The 16,594-nt window shown below is 38.0% G+C and overlaps 3 protein-coding genes across 8 annotated transcripts in view; all 3 read right to left on the bottom strand.

The window, feature by feature from the left end:
- Nucleotides 1-47: 47 nt before the first annotated feature.
- Nucleotides 48-9,317, bottom strand: LOC133955306 (troponin I, fast skeletal muscle-like). Of its 2 annotated transcripts, XM_062390089.1 has the most exons (6): nt 6,413-9,317; nt 4,590-4,629; nt 4,355-4,483; nt 3,276-3,365; nt 1,698-1,871; nt 48-400 (listed from the first exon to the last, which is right to left on the bottom strand). In XM_062390089.1, the coding sequence occupies exons 1-6, from the start codon at nt 6,418-6,420 to the stop codon at nt 323-325; spliced, it is 519 nt and encodes a 172-aa protein (XP_062246073.1). In that variant the 5' UTR covers nt 6,421-9,317; the 3' UTR covers nt 48-322. The 2 variants fall into 2 exon arrangements, with proteins under 2 accessions (XP_062246073.1, XP_062246072.1); XM_062390088.1 differs by lacking the exon at nt 6,413-9,317 and having other exon boundaries at nt 4,590-6,396.
- Nucleotides 9,318-9,467: 150 nt separating this feature from the next.
- On the bottom strand, nt 9,468-15,649 carry LOC133955309 (troponin I, fast skeletal muscle-like). Of its 3 annotated transcripts, none has more exons than XM_062390096.1 (7): nt 12,996-15,649; nt 11,482-11,526; nt 10,939-10,978; nt 10,576-10,704; nt 10,394-10,483; nt 9,757-9,930; nt 9,468-9,677 (listed from the first exon to the last, which is right to left on the bottom strand). In XM_062390096.1, the coding sequence occupies exons 2-7, from the start codon at nt 11,487-11,489 to the stop codon at nt 9,600-9,602; spliced, it is 519 nt and encodes a 172-aa protein (XP_062246080.1). In that variant the 5' UTR covers nt 11,490-11,526; nt 12,996-15,649; the 3' UTR covers nt 9,468-9,599. The 3 variants fall into 3 exon arrangements, with proteins under 3 accessions (XP_062246080.1, XP_062246079.1, XP_062246078.1); XM_062390095.1 differs by having other exon boundaries at nt 12,806-15,649; XM_062390094.1 differs by having other exon boundaries at nt 11,482-15,649.
- Nucleotides 15,650-15,796: 147 nt separating this feature from the next.
- The window catches only part of LOC133955308 (troponin I, fast skeletal muscle-like), a 5,496-nt gene continuing 4,698 nt past the window's right edge, over nt 15,797-16,594 (bottom strand). For all 3 annotated transcript variants that reach the window (XM_062390091.1, XM_062390092.1, XM_062390090.1), the window contains 2 exons: nt 16,073-16,246; nt 15,797-15,983 (listed from right to left, as the gene is read on the bottom strand). In XM_062390091.1, coding sequence (XP_062246075.1) covers nt 15,906-15,983; nt 16,073-16,246 — 252 coding nt within the window. In that variant the 3' untranslated portion in view covers nt 15,797-15,905. The remainder of the gene's footprint in view (nt 15,984-16,072; nt 16,247-16,594) is intronic.

Here is a 16,594-nt window from a genome sequence, read left to right on the forward strand (position 1 = left end):
ATGAAGAATGATAAAAATGCAGATAAAAGTAGCAAACAAACTAAGTCTTATTTCAAAACATTTATTTCTGATGACTCAGTGAAAACTTGTACATTTTGAACTGATGTGTCTCTGTCAGATCTTGTGACTGTTACTTTGGTTGAGTTCAGTTTCTGTGGGAGTGACCGTATCACAAAAAAAAAAAAAAAAAGAAAAGAAAAGAATGGAAGTGTCTAAATTCTTGTCCCGGTGTGTCCTGCTTGGACTCAGGGACACATACATTCCGTCTCTAAGGCCTTGGACAGAAACGTCTCCCCTGCCGTCGTCATCTCCAGTCCAGGATTTAGGAAGTCTCGAACATCTTCTTCCTGTCGGCTTTATCTTCAATGTTTTTACGCCAGTCACCGACTGCCTCTGTTGACTGAAGAAAAACAACAAAGACTCATTAACACAAAACATTAAAGTAACACAAGAACCTTCCTCCCTTTTCAGTCAGTTTGAATCTAAAATGGGCCGATATGTCTCCTTTTCTATTAAATAACAAACTTTTTAGTTCAGAAACCCTGATCACCGTTCATTTAATCTGAGTATAAAAATCAACTTGCAGCCTCTTTAAGCCTGCTTAAGATACAGTTATTCATCACATCGAAAGAAATCACTGTAAAACTATTATTACCTTCTTTCGTTAAGTTTGAACTTTTTCCAGATATATTTATATGTAATAGTTGGTTTATATTTGAAACACATTGGCTTTTTTTGTTAATGCACCAGCAGAGTCTAATAGAATAAGAGTTTCAGGAAACATTTTTCATTAATAGGGGTGATTTAGATCATTTTAAGTCACTGGTATATTCTGGTGCGTGTGGGATATTCTGACATCTAAAGGATACCAATAAGCAGCTAGTTAATAGTAAATGCAGACTGTGCTTAGTAAAGATGACAACAGACAGGGTTATTACTCTGTGTGTTTGTCAGAGGGCGTAGGGAATCATCGGTTTCTTTGACAGCTACGAGACATATGAACATTGATCAGGGGTTGGAAGTGAAACAGGGATATGGTCATAGATGGACAGTATTGTGACCTGAGTGTTTAAGACAGCATGATGAGGAGACCAAATGTATGGAAGCTGTTTTCCACCAGAAAAAAATGGTGCTTGCTTTCTGTTTAATATTTTTAACTTAAAGTGTCCCAATTCTAATTAGTTTGCCCAGTTTTTTGCTTTGGATACATTTTCTGAATTGTTTCTTTTACAATCTCAATTTACTTGTTTAAATAAGTCATTACTTTCTGGATGTTAATTTGATTTTATAATTGACTGATGTTATTTACTGTCTTTGAAACTTGGGATTTTGGAAGGTGATAATCATCAGTGTTAGAAAATATGAATTTACCATCTTCAGTAGTTACATTTTTGTCATTTCTTCTGATTGATCACCAACGGCTTCATTAAATCATCAGTTTTTATATATGATCTATAATGATTGATTGAAGTGTAACATATATATTCTAATGAAAAAAATGGAATCAGATGAGAACTTGCTTGAACTCCTGGAAAATAAGGATCAAGGTACTTCTCCTAGTTTACCAAAGTATTAACCTTTTTACCTTAACTTCTTAGCAAGCTCAACACAAACCTGTTAAAGCTGCACGGTTTGGTCTGGACTGTCAATTCAAGTGTCACATGAAACACAGTTGGACATTTGTAATCTCTCCTCACCTCCTCTTTGACCTCCTTCTTGACCTGCTTCAGGTTGGCCCTCAGGTCCATGGTCACCTTGTGTTTTCCTCCCAGCAGAGCCTGCAGCATGGCGTCAGCAGACATACGCACCTTCTTCAAGGCGGGTTTCTTCACTCCGGCCAGCTCCACCACCTTCAGCTTCAGCTCCTCGATCTGGAGGCAGAGAAACATCAGTGACGATTGAGTTCATATTTTTTTCACTGAACAATGAAGGAGTGTAATTAATGCATTACACTCATGAGACATTACAGTGACACTAATATGAGTTTGCAAACTTTGAGTGGTTACGGAAATTCTTAAAATGCAACATTAGTGAACAGGATAAAAACATTGTAACCCTATCCCTACCAGACCTTGTAAAAATTATCCATGAACCAAAGTAAATTTGAATATATTGCTTATTAACATTTATTCTTAAACTAAAAGGAGATACAATCCAAAGACAGATGGAAACTAAACTCAAGTAGCAATTTTATCCTTTCCTGTTCTATCAAACTATTCTATATAGTGTAATTTGGTATGGTAAGCTGTCAGCACAGTTTAAGTCTAATTTTGTACGCCTCATTTACACAGCCAAATGTTGCCCTCAGGCGGACGGTTCAGGATACCACACTGCAGACTGAGCTGGAACACGAATTCCTTTGTACCACTGGTTTACTTCCAGCATGTGAATGTAAGCACATACTAACCTTATAGCTATTAGAGTCATAATAATTTGCGAGAAATAACACTCATCCAGAAGTGGATTTAAATGTCCACACATACACCTTATTATAGTATAGTTATAGCAGCAGATGAGGGGACAGACAATTAAACACATTGACAATGACAATGTGATCTGATCCCTCTTTCCAGCTCATGTCACATCCTCGTGTTTGATTATAAAAGGGATAATAGAAGAAGAAGAAGAAGAAGAAGAAAAATAATAAGAAGAAGGGTTTCCTGTATTTACTAGTTAATGGATGCTGCTGCCTTGCTGATTTGAGCAGTCACATGTGATATAATTTCCACCCACTAAATTGTTGTATGTGGATTATTGACACCACAACTGCATTTACGCTTGTGCTCAATGGGGTCAGAATGTGTCCAAGGGTGGTTTAACTGATCAGATCACAATCCATCCCCAGTGCAGCATGAATATATTTAAGTGTTTATCATCTGATTGTTGTCTGATCTCACAAAATGTATTTTAACGCAGGTAAATTGCGTAATAGATTTAAACAGAGTTGACAATGTTGGACAACTGAACAAGTCATTGTTATTTCCAATACGTTTCACTAAGAATCACCAGGCATAAGTGTCCTCTGCCATTTGTTCAACTCACTTTAGAAATCTCATGATCTGTAAAACCAGGTCAAATCTAATCAGTTGCTTTATCAATGTTCATGACTAAAAGGTAGTATAACCATACAATTGCAGATTCTAAAATTCTCTAAGCAAAGTTGCTTTAGCAAGACAAAGATTTAGGAAATGTCAACTTGGACAAATCCAATTTTAAGTCTCAACAACTGACCAAACAATGATTTAAATCCAATTACTTCATCTCATATGTCTCACCTCCTTGTCGGCCTTCTGCACTTTGGACTCGGCGTCGTACCTCGCCTCGTCAATCTTGTCAATGAACTGGTGGATCTTTTTGCACAATTCCTGTCGACAAATAAATACATGAAGCAAACCACAGCTGTTCTAGCCAATATGGTAAATGGTTTTGTATTTATATCGTGCTTTACTAGTCTTGATGACCACTCAAAGCACTTTACAGTACAGTTTTACATTCACCCAGTCACACACACATTCATACAGTGCATCTATTCGCAGGACCTAGTTATTCTATGGGGGGCCATTCGGGGTTCAGCATCTTGCCCAAGGACACTTCGGCATGCAGATGGGTCAGACTGGGGATCGAACTGCCGACCTCCAGGTTGGAGGACGACCACTCTACCCCTGAGCCACAGCCGCCCCTACTACAGGGGCGGCTGTGGCTGTAATAAGTTATTCTGCCATCCCACAAAGGAAGAGAGCCTGTGACCCAAGCATTTCACTGCCAGCGACTGCTTAATGTTATTGTTGTGTATTTGAAAAATACAAATCTTGAATCTTGAATCTTGAATCTTGTATATTGTTGTTTTTACTCCACTATCAGCTGAAAAATACATATTCCACTTACTTCTAAGATTTTACACAGAAATGATGTGTCATTAAATATGACACTTTGTTTGATTAAATAAATAACCATTGTGTTAAATCACTGATAACAATCAGTTTTTTTACATTATTTTTATTTAATACTCTTTAATTTCTATTTATTGATATTATCTTTGTTCATTTAGATTTCTATTCTTGGCTGTAGCCAAGAATTATGGTGAATAACTCCACCATAAGAGGATTTCAAACCTTTACTCTCTCTGTGCTGGAAAGAGCAACAGTTGTCGCAAACTCCAGCTTTAAGCTTCAAACAGCTGTTAACTTTTGGAAACTTCAGTAGGGTTGAGTTTCCAATCATGATTAAAATTCAGTTTCAGAAGCTGCTTCACTATTTAAGGCAAAAGACTGAAGAAAAGCACTGAACATTCTGTCTATTCAACATCAGAAACTGAGTATTTGCATCAGTGATGAAGATATTATTGATGTCTCACCATGAGGGCTGCCTGGTCTTGGTTGAGATCAGGGGCGGGACATGTCTCTGCCATGTAGGCCTCCTTTGTCTCCACAGCATCCTTCTTCTCCTGCTCGATCCAGGTGGCAGCAATCTGCAGCATCAGACTCTGAAGGGACATAAAAGTATGATGTGTTAAATTTGAATAAAAGGTTTCACTGACACTTAAACACTGCTGAAAAAATCCTGGTGAAATCAGGGGGGGTTTGGCTCACCTTCAGGTGATGCCTGCGGCTGGACGTCATCTTCTTTACACTTTGAGGCAAATATAAGAAAGTAACAATCAGAAAATGATGGAACTTTTGTGCATTACATTTATTTGCTCTTTGGCAGAGTTGCATAAGAACACTGATATTACATATTTGTACGTCAAATATAAGGAAACAACGCACGCTTGTTAGCTTAGCTTAGCGCCAAGGCTGAAAATGAGTCAGCATGACAAAATTGTCGTGGAGTACCAGACCCTCTAAAGCTCAACATGCTACACACACCTTAAACACAGTTTGACATGTGGTTGTATGCAAAGAAACACAATATATCATTGTTTTTAGTGATGGAGATGTTGGGAGGTGGATGTGTTGCTTTCGGATGACACCAGGCTCAATGTTCCTCCTTGTTTTCACGCTAAGCTAAGTAAGTGTCAATCTAGGTTTAATGTCTTGTTAAGGCAGCATTTATTTAGAAACCAGACAGTAACTAACTTGATTTACAAATGGGCATACATTAAATAAAACCCGCTACAGCAATACAAATAATAAATTACTGTTACTGTGATGAGTTATGGAATATTGTGGAACTAGAAAGGTTATAACAAAATGAGTGACTAGTCCTCGTAGGATCCACAGCTGAATACTACCCCCTTCTGACAGAAACCAGCATCACAGGATATAATACTCCTGTAGTGTAGCGCTCCCAAAATGAACCCTCTACCCTGCTGTGTGTTTGAGTTGGGTATGAATGGTCCAGCAGCTGCGCAGTCCAACGTGACACATCATGACACACTATCATGCAACTCACTAATACATTAGTTCCCACTGATTAAATGATGACATTGATGATTCAGCCCTGTAGAAATTTGTCTGCTGTGGACATACCCTTATTGTACAGACAGGAACGCAGATAATTTATAACCCAATTTTTTTTTTACTATTCCTGTATAACAGCAGCACCCCGAACTGGCATTCCTCACTTGTTTCAGCAATATTTGATAAAGTTAGCAGTAGCCATGAGGGATAAATCATGTCACACCAACACATGAATAAAATATCGGCACTTAAAGTGAAGACAATGAAGCCGGTGAGTTAACCTGTCAGTGCTTCATCATGCCGTGTTATGTGGAGGGAAAACAAGCCGCAACCATTTGAAAATAGAGATCGATCAAATGTATTAATATAACATCCTCAGCCTGCAGTTGATGTGTTTCTCCTCACACATGCCAGCAACACTTACAGCTGCTGATATCTGAAGCCAAAGGTCGGGCCTATAAACCATCCTGCAACATTTATATTCACTGTGACCTTTTATCTCACAGATGATTTCAGAGTTTCCAGAATCTTTGCCGGGTACATTTATGAATTTATTATCATAGTTATTTGGATGTAGAAAGTAATGGTTCCTACAGTCCAAAACAAAGGTCTGCATTTGGGTGCAGGTTCACAAAATAGACTGATTACATTTTTAGTTTCAGTTGAATTCAGTTGTATTTTTAAGCACAAAATCAACATACATCTTCTAATCCATTTTTTTCAGAATGTCTAAAATATTTAACTTCTATTGTGATCACAACAGAACATGTTTAATCAATTCCTATGTTCATTCTGATCAACCATCGCTGTGGGAACTACACTGTTATTTAAATCTAAAACATCCCTGAGATGTGTGGCAGTGCCCCAAGGTGGTATAAAAAAAGGAACGACGTGCCGTTTAAAGAGTCAGATGAAATGTGCATAGTTTGAGTGTAGTTCTCTTTTGCAGGTTGACAAGACCAGTACAGTGAAAACGGAGAAGAAGAAAAGGAGAAGAAAAAGACTGTACTCACTCAGACATGTTGGCTGCTTGTGATCTTTACACCCTGTTCAGAGACAGAAAACACTCAGTTAAACACAAGCAGACAGGTTCTATATAACACACTGACTGGACTGGACAAGTCTTGTTGCCCCCATGTTATCCATCAATGACCCTTTGACCTCCAGCAGGTAACGTGATCCACTTTACTATCATGGAAAACCGGCTGCCGGTGTCCACAAACTGGCTAAATTTGGATGGGCGGGGTCAGATGCCGTGGCCCTGGAGCCGAACAGTTGGCTCCTCTGAAGACATTCTGCTTGGAATTTAACTTCTTACGGCGAGCCAAAGAACTGAGCACGAAATGCCACCAACAGTGCAACCAAATGCAGCGTAAAGCACGTAGTGAGAGCTGTTAACACCAACTCCAACATCTTGCAGGCATGCCGGCGCCGGGGGGCGTGTGCAGAAACTGTTAAGATCCTAATGTGAAGAGTCGGACACGAATAATGCAGAGGCTTTGAGGCTTGAAACTGGTCAGTTTCCCCACAAATAATGATAATGATAAGATATAAAGATGTATAAAAAGATTCTGAATTATTATTATCAGAACTGGTTCCCTTCCACCACTCTGGATAGGTATTCCATGATTTCAAAAGTGCTTTCAAAATCTTCGTTATAAAAAGGGGAATTTCAAAAAAGTAACAAGAATTGAAAGACTGAACAGAGAAAAGCAATATAATATATGAAAATTCATTTGATCGATTTTTATGTGTTCAAAAATTAAGCGGGATGATCTATCATGCACTTCTTACTTTAAATACCAAACCTCAACATTTCAGTGTCAACACAATGCAAGACACACAAACACATCCAAAGGCCATGATCTTGCACTAAGACCCCTTCAAAATTAAACATTTGCATCAGTTTCACTTAAGGTTTGAATAAAACGTCAACGTGCCTGAGCTAAATGCCCTTCAGTGTCCTTCAACCAGTACAGTTAATCTCAGCTACTGTTTCTACCTCCAAACCTCTGAATGCAGCTTCAGAGGTCAAAGGTCAAACATGCAGCACCACCTTTAATAATCTGTGGAATAAACCAAACTCCAATCCCTCAGTGTGACTCCCTGTATTGTTTGCTGCCAGAGTGAAAAGAAGTGGCAGGAGAGACTCTCACCTACTGAGCGTGACGAGGAAGGTGAAGAAGAAGGGACAGACACGCTGCCAAGTCCCATACAGTAAAGAATAAACAGGGTATATAGGGTGCGAAGTGCCCACTCAGCAGAAAAGTCAGCCCTCTTTATGGTAGTGGAGAAACTTCAGACCAATGGGCCAACAGGCTCCAGAAATACCTCTGCAACTCTCAGAGGAACCTCGTAAATTTCTGCTGGGCAGGAAGTCGCCTCCATGGACTGGATGCTGAGACGCTATCAGGTTCCCTCCCACGGAGACAAGCAAGGGGGATGGAGCAATTGTTACCCAACAGTCGCAGTGGAGAGGGTGAAATGATTAATGCAGCACAGATACAGTTTCCATTATAGCAGCAGGCCAGCAGTGAGTTGTAAAGCTGCTAGTCACATGGCCACATGGTGCTTTGGTATATTTCAGTAAACACGAAGCCTCAGGAGCTTGATTTAAACAAAGCAGGTGGGGATTTTCCAAAGTTTACAGTCTGAGAAGACCATGTGTGGTCTGACTGAAGGCGTCATGTTCACTTCAGATGTTCTGTAGCCTTTACACACATTTCTTTCCAGAGGGAGAACTGTGCGTTTTGTCCTCCGTCACTGGAAGTGGGAGCATGTTGCCGAAAAGTGAAGAGAGGAGGCAGAATAAGAGCACGCAAAAAGTTTTTCAGTCAATACAAATTCATAAACACAGAAAAAAGTGGTTGATCCAGTTCTTTCATTAGATTAATCTGAGTGGATGTTATCACTGCACATATTCAGCTAGAGTGATGAGGAGGATTGACTGTGATAAAATTCTGCAGATTTGAATATCAGTCAGCTTATAAATTCTTCTTCGATAATGAAGTTATGAATCTATGCCATTCACTATCCAATCAGCTTTGGATAGTGGAAGGCTGTCATCATATGCCATTAATCAATAAATACAGTACAAGGACATGTTAACCAATAGAAAACATCGTCATTCTCTGGGAAAAACATACTTTTATAATTTTAACATTCAAGTTCAACAGAACGAAATGTCAGGTTGAATTTTGGGGGAATTTGGCTAAATTGTTTTGACCTTTACACATCCTATGAATGTAGGATCACTGAAAAGCGGGAAGAAAATGTAGTTTATATGATGTACTCAAAACACAGCACACATGTTTAATGCAAAAGTGAGTCAAGGCCCAAGATGATATATAGTAGCCTAAAAAAAGTGGGAAAAGGAGAGAGTTACTCACCGTTTGTAGATTTCCATGTTGCCTCTGCTTTGTTTGCCAGATGTGATGAGGAGGTAGAGCAAAGAGTTGTGGCTCAATGGCATTCAGCCACATTTCATGACTGTGACTAAGGAGAGATGATGATGCGCTGAGCAGCAGAGAGGAGAGTGAGAGGAAGGCTCTCTGCTGACATCTGCTGGTTTAACAACAGCACAGCCCTAAGTTAACTGGAGTAATATACGCTCCCTAACTTGAAGCTGGGCCAAGTCAAACATTTATTAAAGTTAAAGTTAACGTTACTTCTCTACTGTGGGAAAATACTGAGGTTTGGGAGGTTTCAGATGAAAGATACAAATGTAGGTGTACATTTGGTCATGGCTACAGAATGGCGGTCTTATATCACTGTGAGAAACCCAAAGGTCCCGTGATGTTGATAAATATTTTGTTAAATGGTTGCAGTTATGAATTCAGTCTACTATACTGTAGACGATATCAAAAGACCTACATCTATCTAACCTGATGTCGTACCCAAGTTTATTGGATCAGGGTTAGAAAATGTGGCCTGTAAAAAAAACTTGTAAGATCTCTGATAACTTTATAAGTTTAATCAGGGCAGATATTGCCAATATCTGTAGTTACATCGACATCTTTACTTCCAATCCGTCAAACACTGTCTGTAAAAAACGACCGAATCACAGCATTGCCATATTCCAAAAAAAAGGAATTTAATTGCACAAGATTTTCCAAATCAATGAAAAAGGTCAGGTGTAACAGTGGTACATGATGTCGCAGCTCAGAAGCAGTGAAAACAGAAAGTTGAAATTGAAAGTCTTTAAGAGGTCTCGAACATCTTCTTCCTGTCAGCTTTGTCCTCAATGTTTTTACGCCAATCGCCGACCGCCTCCCCACCCTGACAAATGTAGAGATTTGATGAGTTGAGATGTTGTCCGTCATGTCAATGTGGAAAAATATATGGAACAACGCCTCACCTCCTCTTTGACCTCCTTCTTGACCTGCTTCAGGTTGGACCTCAGGTCCATGGTCACCTTGTGTTTTCCTCCCAGCAGAGCCTGCAGCATGGAGTCAGCAGACATACGCACCTTCTTCAAGGCGGGTTTCTTCACTCCAGCCAGCTCCACCACCTTGAGCTTCAGCTCCTCGATCTGGAAACACAAAGAGAGACTTAAAGACCAAACACAGCAGGGTGATACAGTCATACACACGGAGAACCACAAAGTTACTACAAAGGTGATGATAGATCACCAAGCAACTTCAGGTGGACAGTTAAGTTCCATGTGTTGTTTCTGCTTCGAATAATGTTTCTAAACTGGACGCTACAGTGACGCACCGTCACAGAGAGATATTACCAGACAGATTGGACTGGGGGCTGGTTAGGAGCCTGGTTAGTTAGCATACCTTAATCATTTGTCAGAAAAAAATGTCATTTTGGAAGAGACTGAAAGCCATCAGAATTAATTTAAACCAGAAAAAAAAAACAGTATGAGGAAGTAAAGCGTAGAATAACATTACGTCAATGGATTCACTGAGAGTCTTAAAAATGAAAGAGAGACTTATGTAAACTCATCCAATTAATATTCCTTATACGTGTCGGAGATATGTTTGTACCTCCTTGTCTGCCTTTGCAACTTTGGCCTCGTTGTCGTATCTGTCCTCATCGATCTTGTCCAGGGACTGGTACAGCTTTTTGCAGAATTCCTGTCGATAAAGAAAAAGAAGAGTTTCTCTCACAGAATCAGCTCTCCATCACTTTAGCTCCTCCTCATTTTGTATGTTGCAGGGTTTTTTACCAACAGAGCTGCTTGGTCTCCACTCAAGTTGGGGGCGGGGCAATTCTCTGCCATGTAAGCTTCTTTGGCGGCTGCAAGATCAGTAGTTTCCTGCTCCAGCCAGCGAGCAGCGATCTGCAGCATCAAACTCTGCCGGACAAGGACACTTTTGTTTCACATTAAAGCTGCTATAAATGATAGTTTTTATCTCCAGGGGACAGAAGCTCTTATAGTTAACTGGTTTGATCCCAGTGGCATATTTGTACATCCAGCAGACAGAGAAACATGATCATACCACTGCAGTTCTGTTTGTCTCTGTAAGCAGCCTGAATCTAATTTATTTTCCTGTGGAACAATAAGGACATTCTGTTCACTTTGTTTTACCTTAAGATGATGCCTGCGGCTTGATGTCATCTTCTTTCCACTTTAAACAATGGAAACATCATATTAATAACAACATTAAATGAATGAACAGAAAATCGCCCCAAGGTGTTAAAGTCCCATGGTAAGATTTATTATGGATTTATAGGCTGATATTTTCTTCCAATATTAGTCAATATTATGAGTCAATAAAATGTCAGAATAGTAAAAGTACAAACAGTGAAATTAATTATAAAAGTAAAAACAGCTCAATGGATAGTATAACTAAAAATAGTAAAATTTCATTTATAAATTGTAATACATGGTAATAAGAGCTCAGTGAGATCCAAGTTGAATAGAAATGTCCTGTTCTGTGGAAATAAAAGTCTTAAAACCCAAAGGTTTGTATTAACCATTAGATCTCTTGTATTTCGATCCTTCAATCGATATTAGCTCCTCTAATTATTTCAGCCTTGATTCACACAATTTGGGGAAAGCAGGGAATAATAGTTCTTGACGTTTGTGGAAGTAGCAAAAAAAGACAACAAAGAATAAAGTTACACTTACTCAGACATCTTGGCTTCTTTTTGGTTTCAGACTAAGGCAAAAAATCTGGCAAAACCAAAAGACATTATTCGACAAATAAGAATATAGGATGTTTGACTGACTCTGAACACTTCACACATATTTCGGTTTAAACACATTTAAACAAAACACAGCTGCTGGTTTAGAAACGTCCATTCAATTGATTTATTCAGATCTGCACTTAATAGGAAGAAGGTTCTGTAGTTAGTGACACACGTCAGTTTACATCAGGGTCAGACCTTCGACCTTTGACCCTGAAGTCGCAAAAGTGACTCTTTGATATACAGGAGGAAAACTACACCTGTTTTGTTTGCAGCTCAATTGCAGCAAAATATAACATCAGCACTTTCAGTTTTTATGGACTTGACTCACAGACAGAATCTTAAAAAATTAGTTTTAAACTGTTAAACAAAAATAAGAAACTAAAGGTTTTGAGAATTACTCAGACAATTTACATTTACACACTGTCACACTTTCCAGCAAAACATATAATTAAGTTATTTTGAAATTGTACTTGGAATCTTTTTTAATGTATGCAGAATTTTCTGAATCGTCTGAATGTTTTGTAAAACATAATGTTATTGCTCGTAACTTTGTATTTATTTTATGAATAAATGTTTTGTTCTGGGTTACTTGTGTGTCTCTGACAATTTCTCTGTGATAAAAATAGAAACTTTCAGGAATCATTCTCGAATCCTGAGGCATCAGGTCAGAGTTAATCCTGGCTCAGAGTCAAATGTCAACAATGACGTTTACGATGATTTGTTTATGAGCAGTAACATGGAAGAGGGGAAGCAATAAGAATCTACAAGTGTCAATTATCAGGCTGGTAGGCCACAACAAAATAAACAAAAAGTGCTTTTAGTTAACACACTTTCCTATAAATAACAAAGTTCCCCATTGTGGGACTAACAGAGGACTTTCTTTCTTATCTGATCTTATTCAAGTCTTTTTGGGATGTTTATGTGGAATATTTAGTGAGTATGATTTGTTTCTAGCTATTTTTCTATAAATTGAATCCCAAACTTGGATCAGATTGACTACGTATGCAATATTTTCACATTTTGAATTAATATTAAATATTCTAATTGGATTTGGGGAAATATCCCATGATAGAATACCTTGTAAACAAGATGTTAATTATTACTTGAATATAAACTGAGTGTTATAAACAAACTCAGTCATTGAACATTGTTTAAATTCTACAAAAAGTTTAAAGGTTCTTGTACAAATCCATCATCATCTTTTCTACTAAGTATCCCTCAATCCCTTTAGCCACTAAATCCACAAAGTAAAAGTTTCTCACCTACAAAGTGACGATGAGGAGGGCAGCAGAGGCTGTCTGGAGGACTAGGAGCCTGTCAGGTAATCACAGACTAAAAGATGAACATTTCTTAGGGGGGTATATATGGGCTTAGGTGGGTGATCAGAGGTTTCTCAATATGGCCACGTGGAACTCTGAGCCTAACCACGTCCATGAGGGGCGCAACAAATACCTTCATCCTTTGACCTTGTAAATCAAATTTACAATCTCTGATGCTGGGTCAGCAGTCTTCAGTGAGGGGGTCAGGCTGACAGCAGGGCAGGAGGAGACCTGCAACAGAGTCAAGAAAGACCAGACCTAATGAAGAAGATAGTCATTGATAGTCAACCTAAAAACAACCATCATTGTTAAATATTCCATATTTATAATCTCTATACTTTCAAAATGTTCATTTGTATAACAACACTCTAATTACTGATACAGTGTACCTCTTTAACCACATTTATGAGTCAGAAAACTGTTTGGGACACCTAGCCATAACACACAACTTGAGACAATGTATGTTGTTGTTTGGCCCAATTGAATTTGAAACAGCTGCTCAACTTCCTGAGGCAAACTTCCTGAGGCAAAGCCTTCATTGGTCTTTTTATAAACCTGATGATCAATGATTATTGAGCATAATTAGCAGGTTAGAATATTAAGACTTTACATAAGTTGTTTATTGTCATTGAGGTTGTCATTAATGGTTCAATGCCACAGATATGAATCTCTGACAGTTTTAAAAAATATTTCCAATTGGGAAAATTTCAACAAACTGTTGAGAAGGTTGAATGCAGCAAATAAGTTTGCCATTGACTCTTTTAGGTGAGCAACACTTCATCTCAGTAATTGATTGATATTTTCCCAAAATGTCATTCATTCTTATGAAAATGAAGATATTAAACTACAGTGAGAAGGTTCAAGCTGACGTGATAAGCAACCAATCTCAATATTAAACATGTAGTCATAATAGATAAAGAGATTTCAAAACACATTGAATTCTCCTAAAATAAGGTAAAGCACCTTATTTGTTGCTGATTTGAAATCAGAGTTGTTTCAGTTCATTCTGAGCAAATTACAAAAACCATTGAAAAGTTAAACTGATGCTGCTCACCTTCTGTGTGACTGAGCTGTGTCCATCTCTGGTCAATAAGCTCCATTTGATATTGATTATGTTTTTATGAGGAGGAATGAAGTACAGACATTCTTCAGCCAGTAAGGCTTCGTTAACTGGTTTAAATCTCAGTCATCCTCCTTGGTCACTTTGATTACTACTAAAATATTTGCTGCTGAACAACAATTGAGACATATTCATTGTATTAGAACTTGTTAATCATGTTAAAATATAAGTATTCAAAATATTTAAAACACAAAAACAAGTAAATAAAAATGAGTATTCGGGCCATGATATCTCAAGCAGTTAAAAGAAAACAAACATGAACATTGAAGCAATTCAGCATTTTATTTAAGCTTTTTTTAATTTGCCACACTAAAGTAAGATTAAGTAGATTAAGTAGATTTTCTACTTTTTCAGGTATTTTGTGCTAAATCGTGACTAAAATGTTTGGAAGGATTTGATTTACTTTGAATTTCATTTTTTTCCGGTCAACATAAGTGAAATCTGTCCTGAGATTTTTTCAGAGGACAAAAGACTGCTCACACTGACCACTACAAACACTGCAGGTGTGGAACATGAAGACCTCTGCTGACACTATGTGGTCAGTATGAGCAACACCACAGCCCTGTACTGATACAAAGTATCTGTGTATTTCTACAAAAAAGTACATGAATATTTTCTGCACAGAAACATTTGAGTGGGTAAAATTGTATGTGTATATTTCCTGTCCTAAGAAAGGTTCAAAACATTAAGTTAAAAATAGAAATAGAAATAGAACATAAATGAAAATGGTAAATGGTAAATGGTAAATGGTAAATGGTAAATGGTAAATGGTAAATGGTAAATGGTTTTGTATTTAAATAGCGCTTTTCTAGGCAAATGTGCTTTTGTATTTTCTTTATTTCCAACTACAGGTAATTGAGCTTTGGCATAGGGTAGCGAGTGTTACCTTGAGTTTAGAGTAGTTCATTTTTTATATTTATACAAATATTATTTGCTTTCTTTTACAAAACAGGAAAATGCATTATGTGAGCAAAAGAGAATATAGAAAATTAAAGAAGAAGATGTCAACATTCACTTTTCACACCTCCCTGAACACATGAATGTATCCATGCAAATTCATGTTTATCTATTATTAAATTGTTTCGCCAATCATTGTTTTGGTAATTGCTGCCTGGATTATGTTCATGAACAGATGGAAAATAGAAAAAACATTTGACATTTTGACTGATTGTTACATAACAATAGCAAATTTTGACACAATGAATATGATAAATAACATATTTCATTGAGTAAAGCATAATCCAGTCAGCATAACCTTTCTGGGGTTGACATAGATGGAAACATGGATATGGTGTCTTGTCCGTCCATGATATGCACACCACTACAAAGAGCAAAACACAACCCTGTTAAATCTCAATCTCACCTTCCAACCTAATTCATCCTAATCAGTCACATTGATCTCTGCACCAAAGACATAATTGTGATGCTTTGCAAAGACTTTGAATTTGTTAAACCAAGATACAAGTTTGCATGAAGTGACACAAACAGGCATGAATTTTGTCTCAAGGTAAGTTTGCTTTAACATTTGACAAAACAAAACAGTGAGAAATATTTTGTTCTGTACAACGATCAAGATTCGATGATGGTGTGTTGTGTGCTTCCTCTGCAGTGTTGAGCACCACTTAGTTAAAGACAGAATACCTCATGAGATCAGATGTAGGAAACAAAGCATGTTTATTATAAAAAACACTAAGAGAAGGAGGTTGTCAAAAGTGAATACCAACACAGAACCAAACGGGAAGTGTGAGGCGAGGTTAAAGAGTAGTTTCCCTTCTTAACCACTCGCTATACAAATGTACAATAAGACACCAAGCTGAAATTTACAGTTTTAATGAAAGAAAAGGTTTTTTGAATTCAATGAAAGAAATCATAAATTCCCCCAAAGAAGTACTATGAACCGGCATAAAGAAAGAGTTAAGTTCTTTAGGAAGTCTCGAACATCTTCTTCCTGTCAGCCTTGTCCTCAATATTCTTACGCCAGTCGCCGACTTGCTCTGAAGGCTGCAGGACACAAACAGTGCAGTCAACACTTGTCCACGGTTGAAATCTTCTTTTATTACCTGTGGGATTGTCCTCCTGAGGAGACTCACCTCCTCTTTCACCTCCTTCTTGACCTGCTTCAGGTTTGCCCTCAGGTCCATGTTGACTGTGTGCTTGGAGCCCAGCAGAGCTTTCAGCATGGCGTCGGCAGACATACGCACTTTCTTCAGAGCGGGCTTCTTCACACCTGCCAAGTCGACCACTTTGATCTTCAAATCATCGATCTAAGTGCAACCAGAGCAGCTCAAAGGTCAAATAAAGCCAAATGAGTGTCAGAGTAGATGTTTGCTTTAAGGGAAAAGTCATTTAGATACTTCCAGTCATGTGGTTGTATTCATTGGAAGCAAACCCCATGAAAACCTAGTACAGTCAATCTGTACAGTCAAACTAACCGTCTGTGTTGTTTGATTTTGAAAATATACCTGATAGAACGTAATTAAATGTTCTATAAATCAAGCTGTAAATGAACAAACCCGTCATAACATTTGCAATAAAACACTGGAGACTCTGGGTTGTGTACTGTATACTGGAGTGGAGATTTCTGGCTATGCGCAAGAAAACTTCCTCGAGAG

This window comes from Platichthys flesus, chromosome 6 (assembly GCF_949316205.1).
Source record: "Platichthys flesus chromosome 6, fPlaFle2.1, whole genome shotgun sequence".
NCBI classification, from domain to species: Eukaryota; Metazoa; Chordata; class Actinopteri; order Pleuronectiformes; family Pleuronectidae; genus Platichthys; species Platichthys flesus.

What these genes read in the sequence shown, in the direction of transcription:
- LOC133955306 (XM_062390088.1), bottom strand. Translation starts at nt 4,715, where the DNA reads ATGCAACTCTGCCAAAGAGCAAATAAATGTAATGCACAAAAGTTCCAT. An exon ending in GCCGCAGGCATCACCTGAAG is followed by an intron (nt 4,484 to 4,589) that starts GTGAGCCAAACC and finishes ATGTCCCTTCAG; the next exon opens with AGTCTGATGCTGCAGATTGC. An exon ending in AAGACCAGGCAGCCCTCATG is followed by an intron (nt 3,366 to 4,354) that starts GTGAGACATCAA and finishes ATTTGTCGACAG; the next exon opens with GAATTGTGCAAAAAGATCCA.
- LOC133955309 (XM_062390096.1), bottom strand. An exon ending in GCCGCAGGCATCATCTTAAG is followed by an intron (nt 10,705 to 10,938) that starts GTAAAACAAAGT and finishes CTTGTCCGGCAG; the next exon opens with AGTTTGATGCTGCAGATCGC. An exon ending in AGAAGGAGGTCAAAGAGGAG is followed by an intron (nt 9,678 to 9,756) that starts GTGAGGCGTTGT and finishes TACATTTGTCAG; the next exon opens with GGTGGGGAGGCGGTCGGCGA.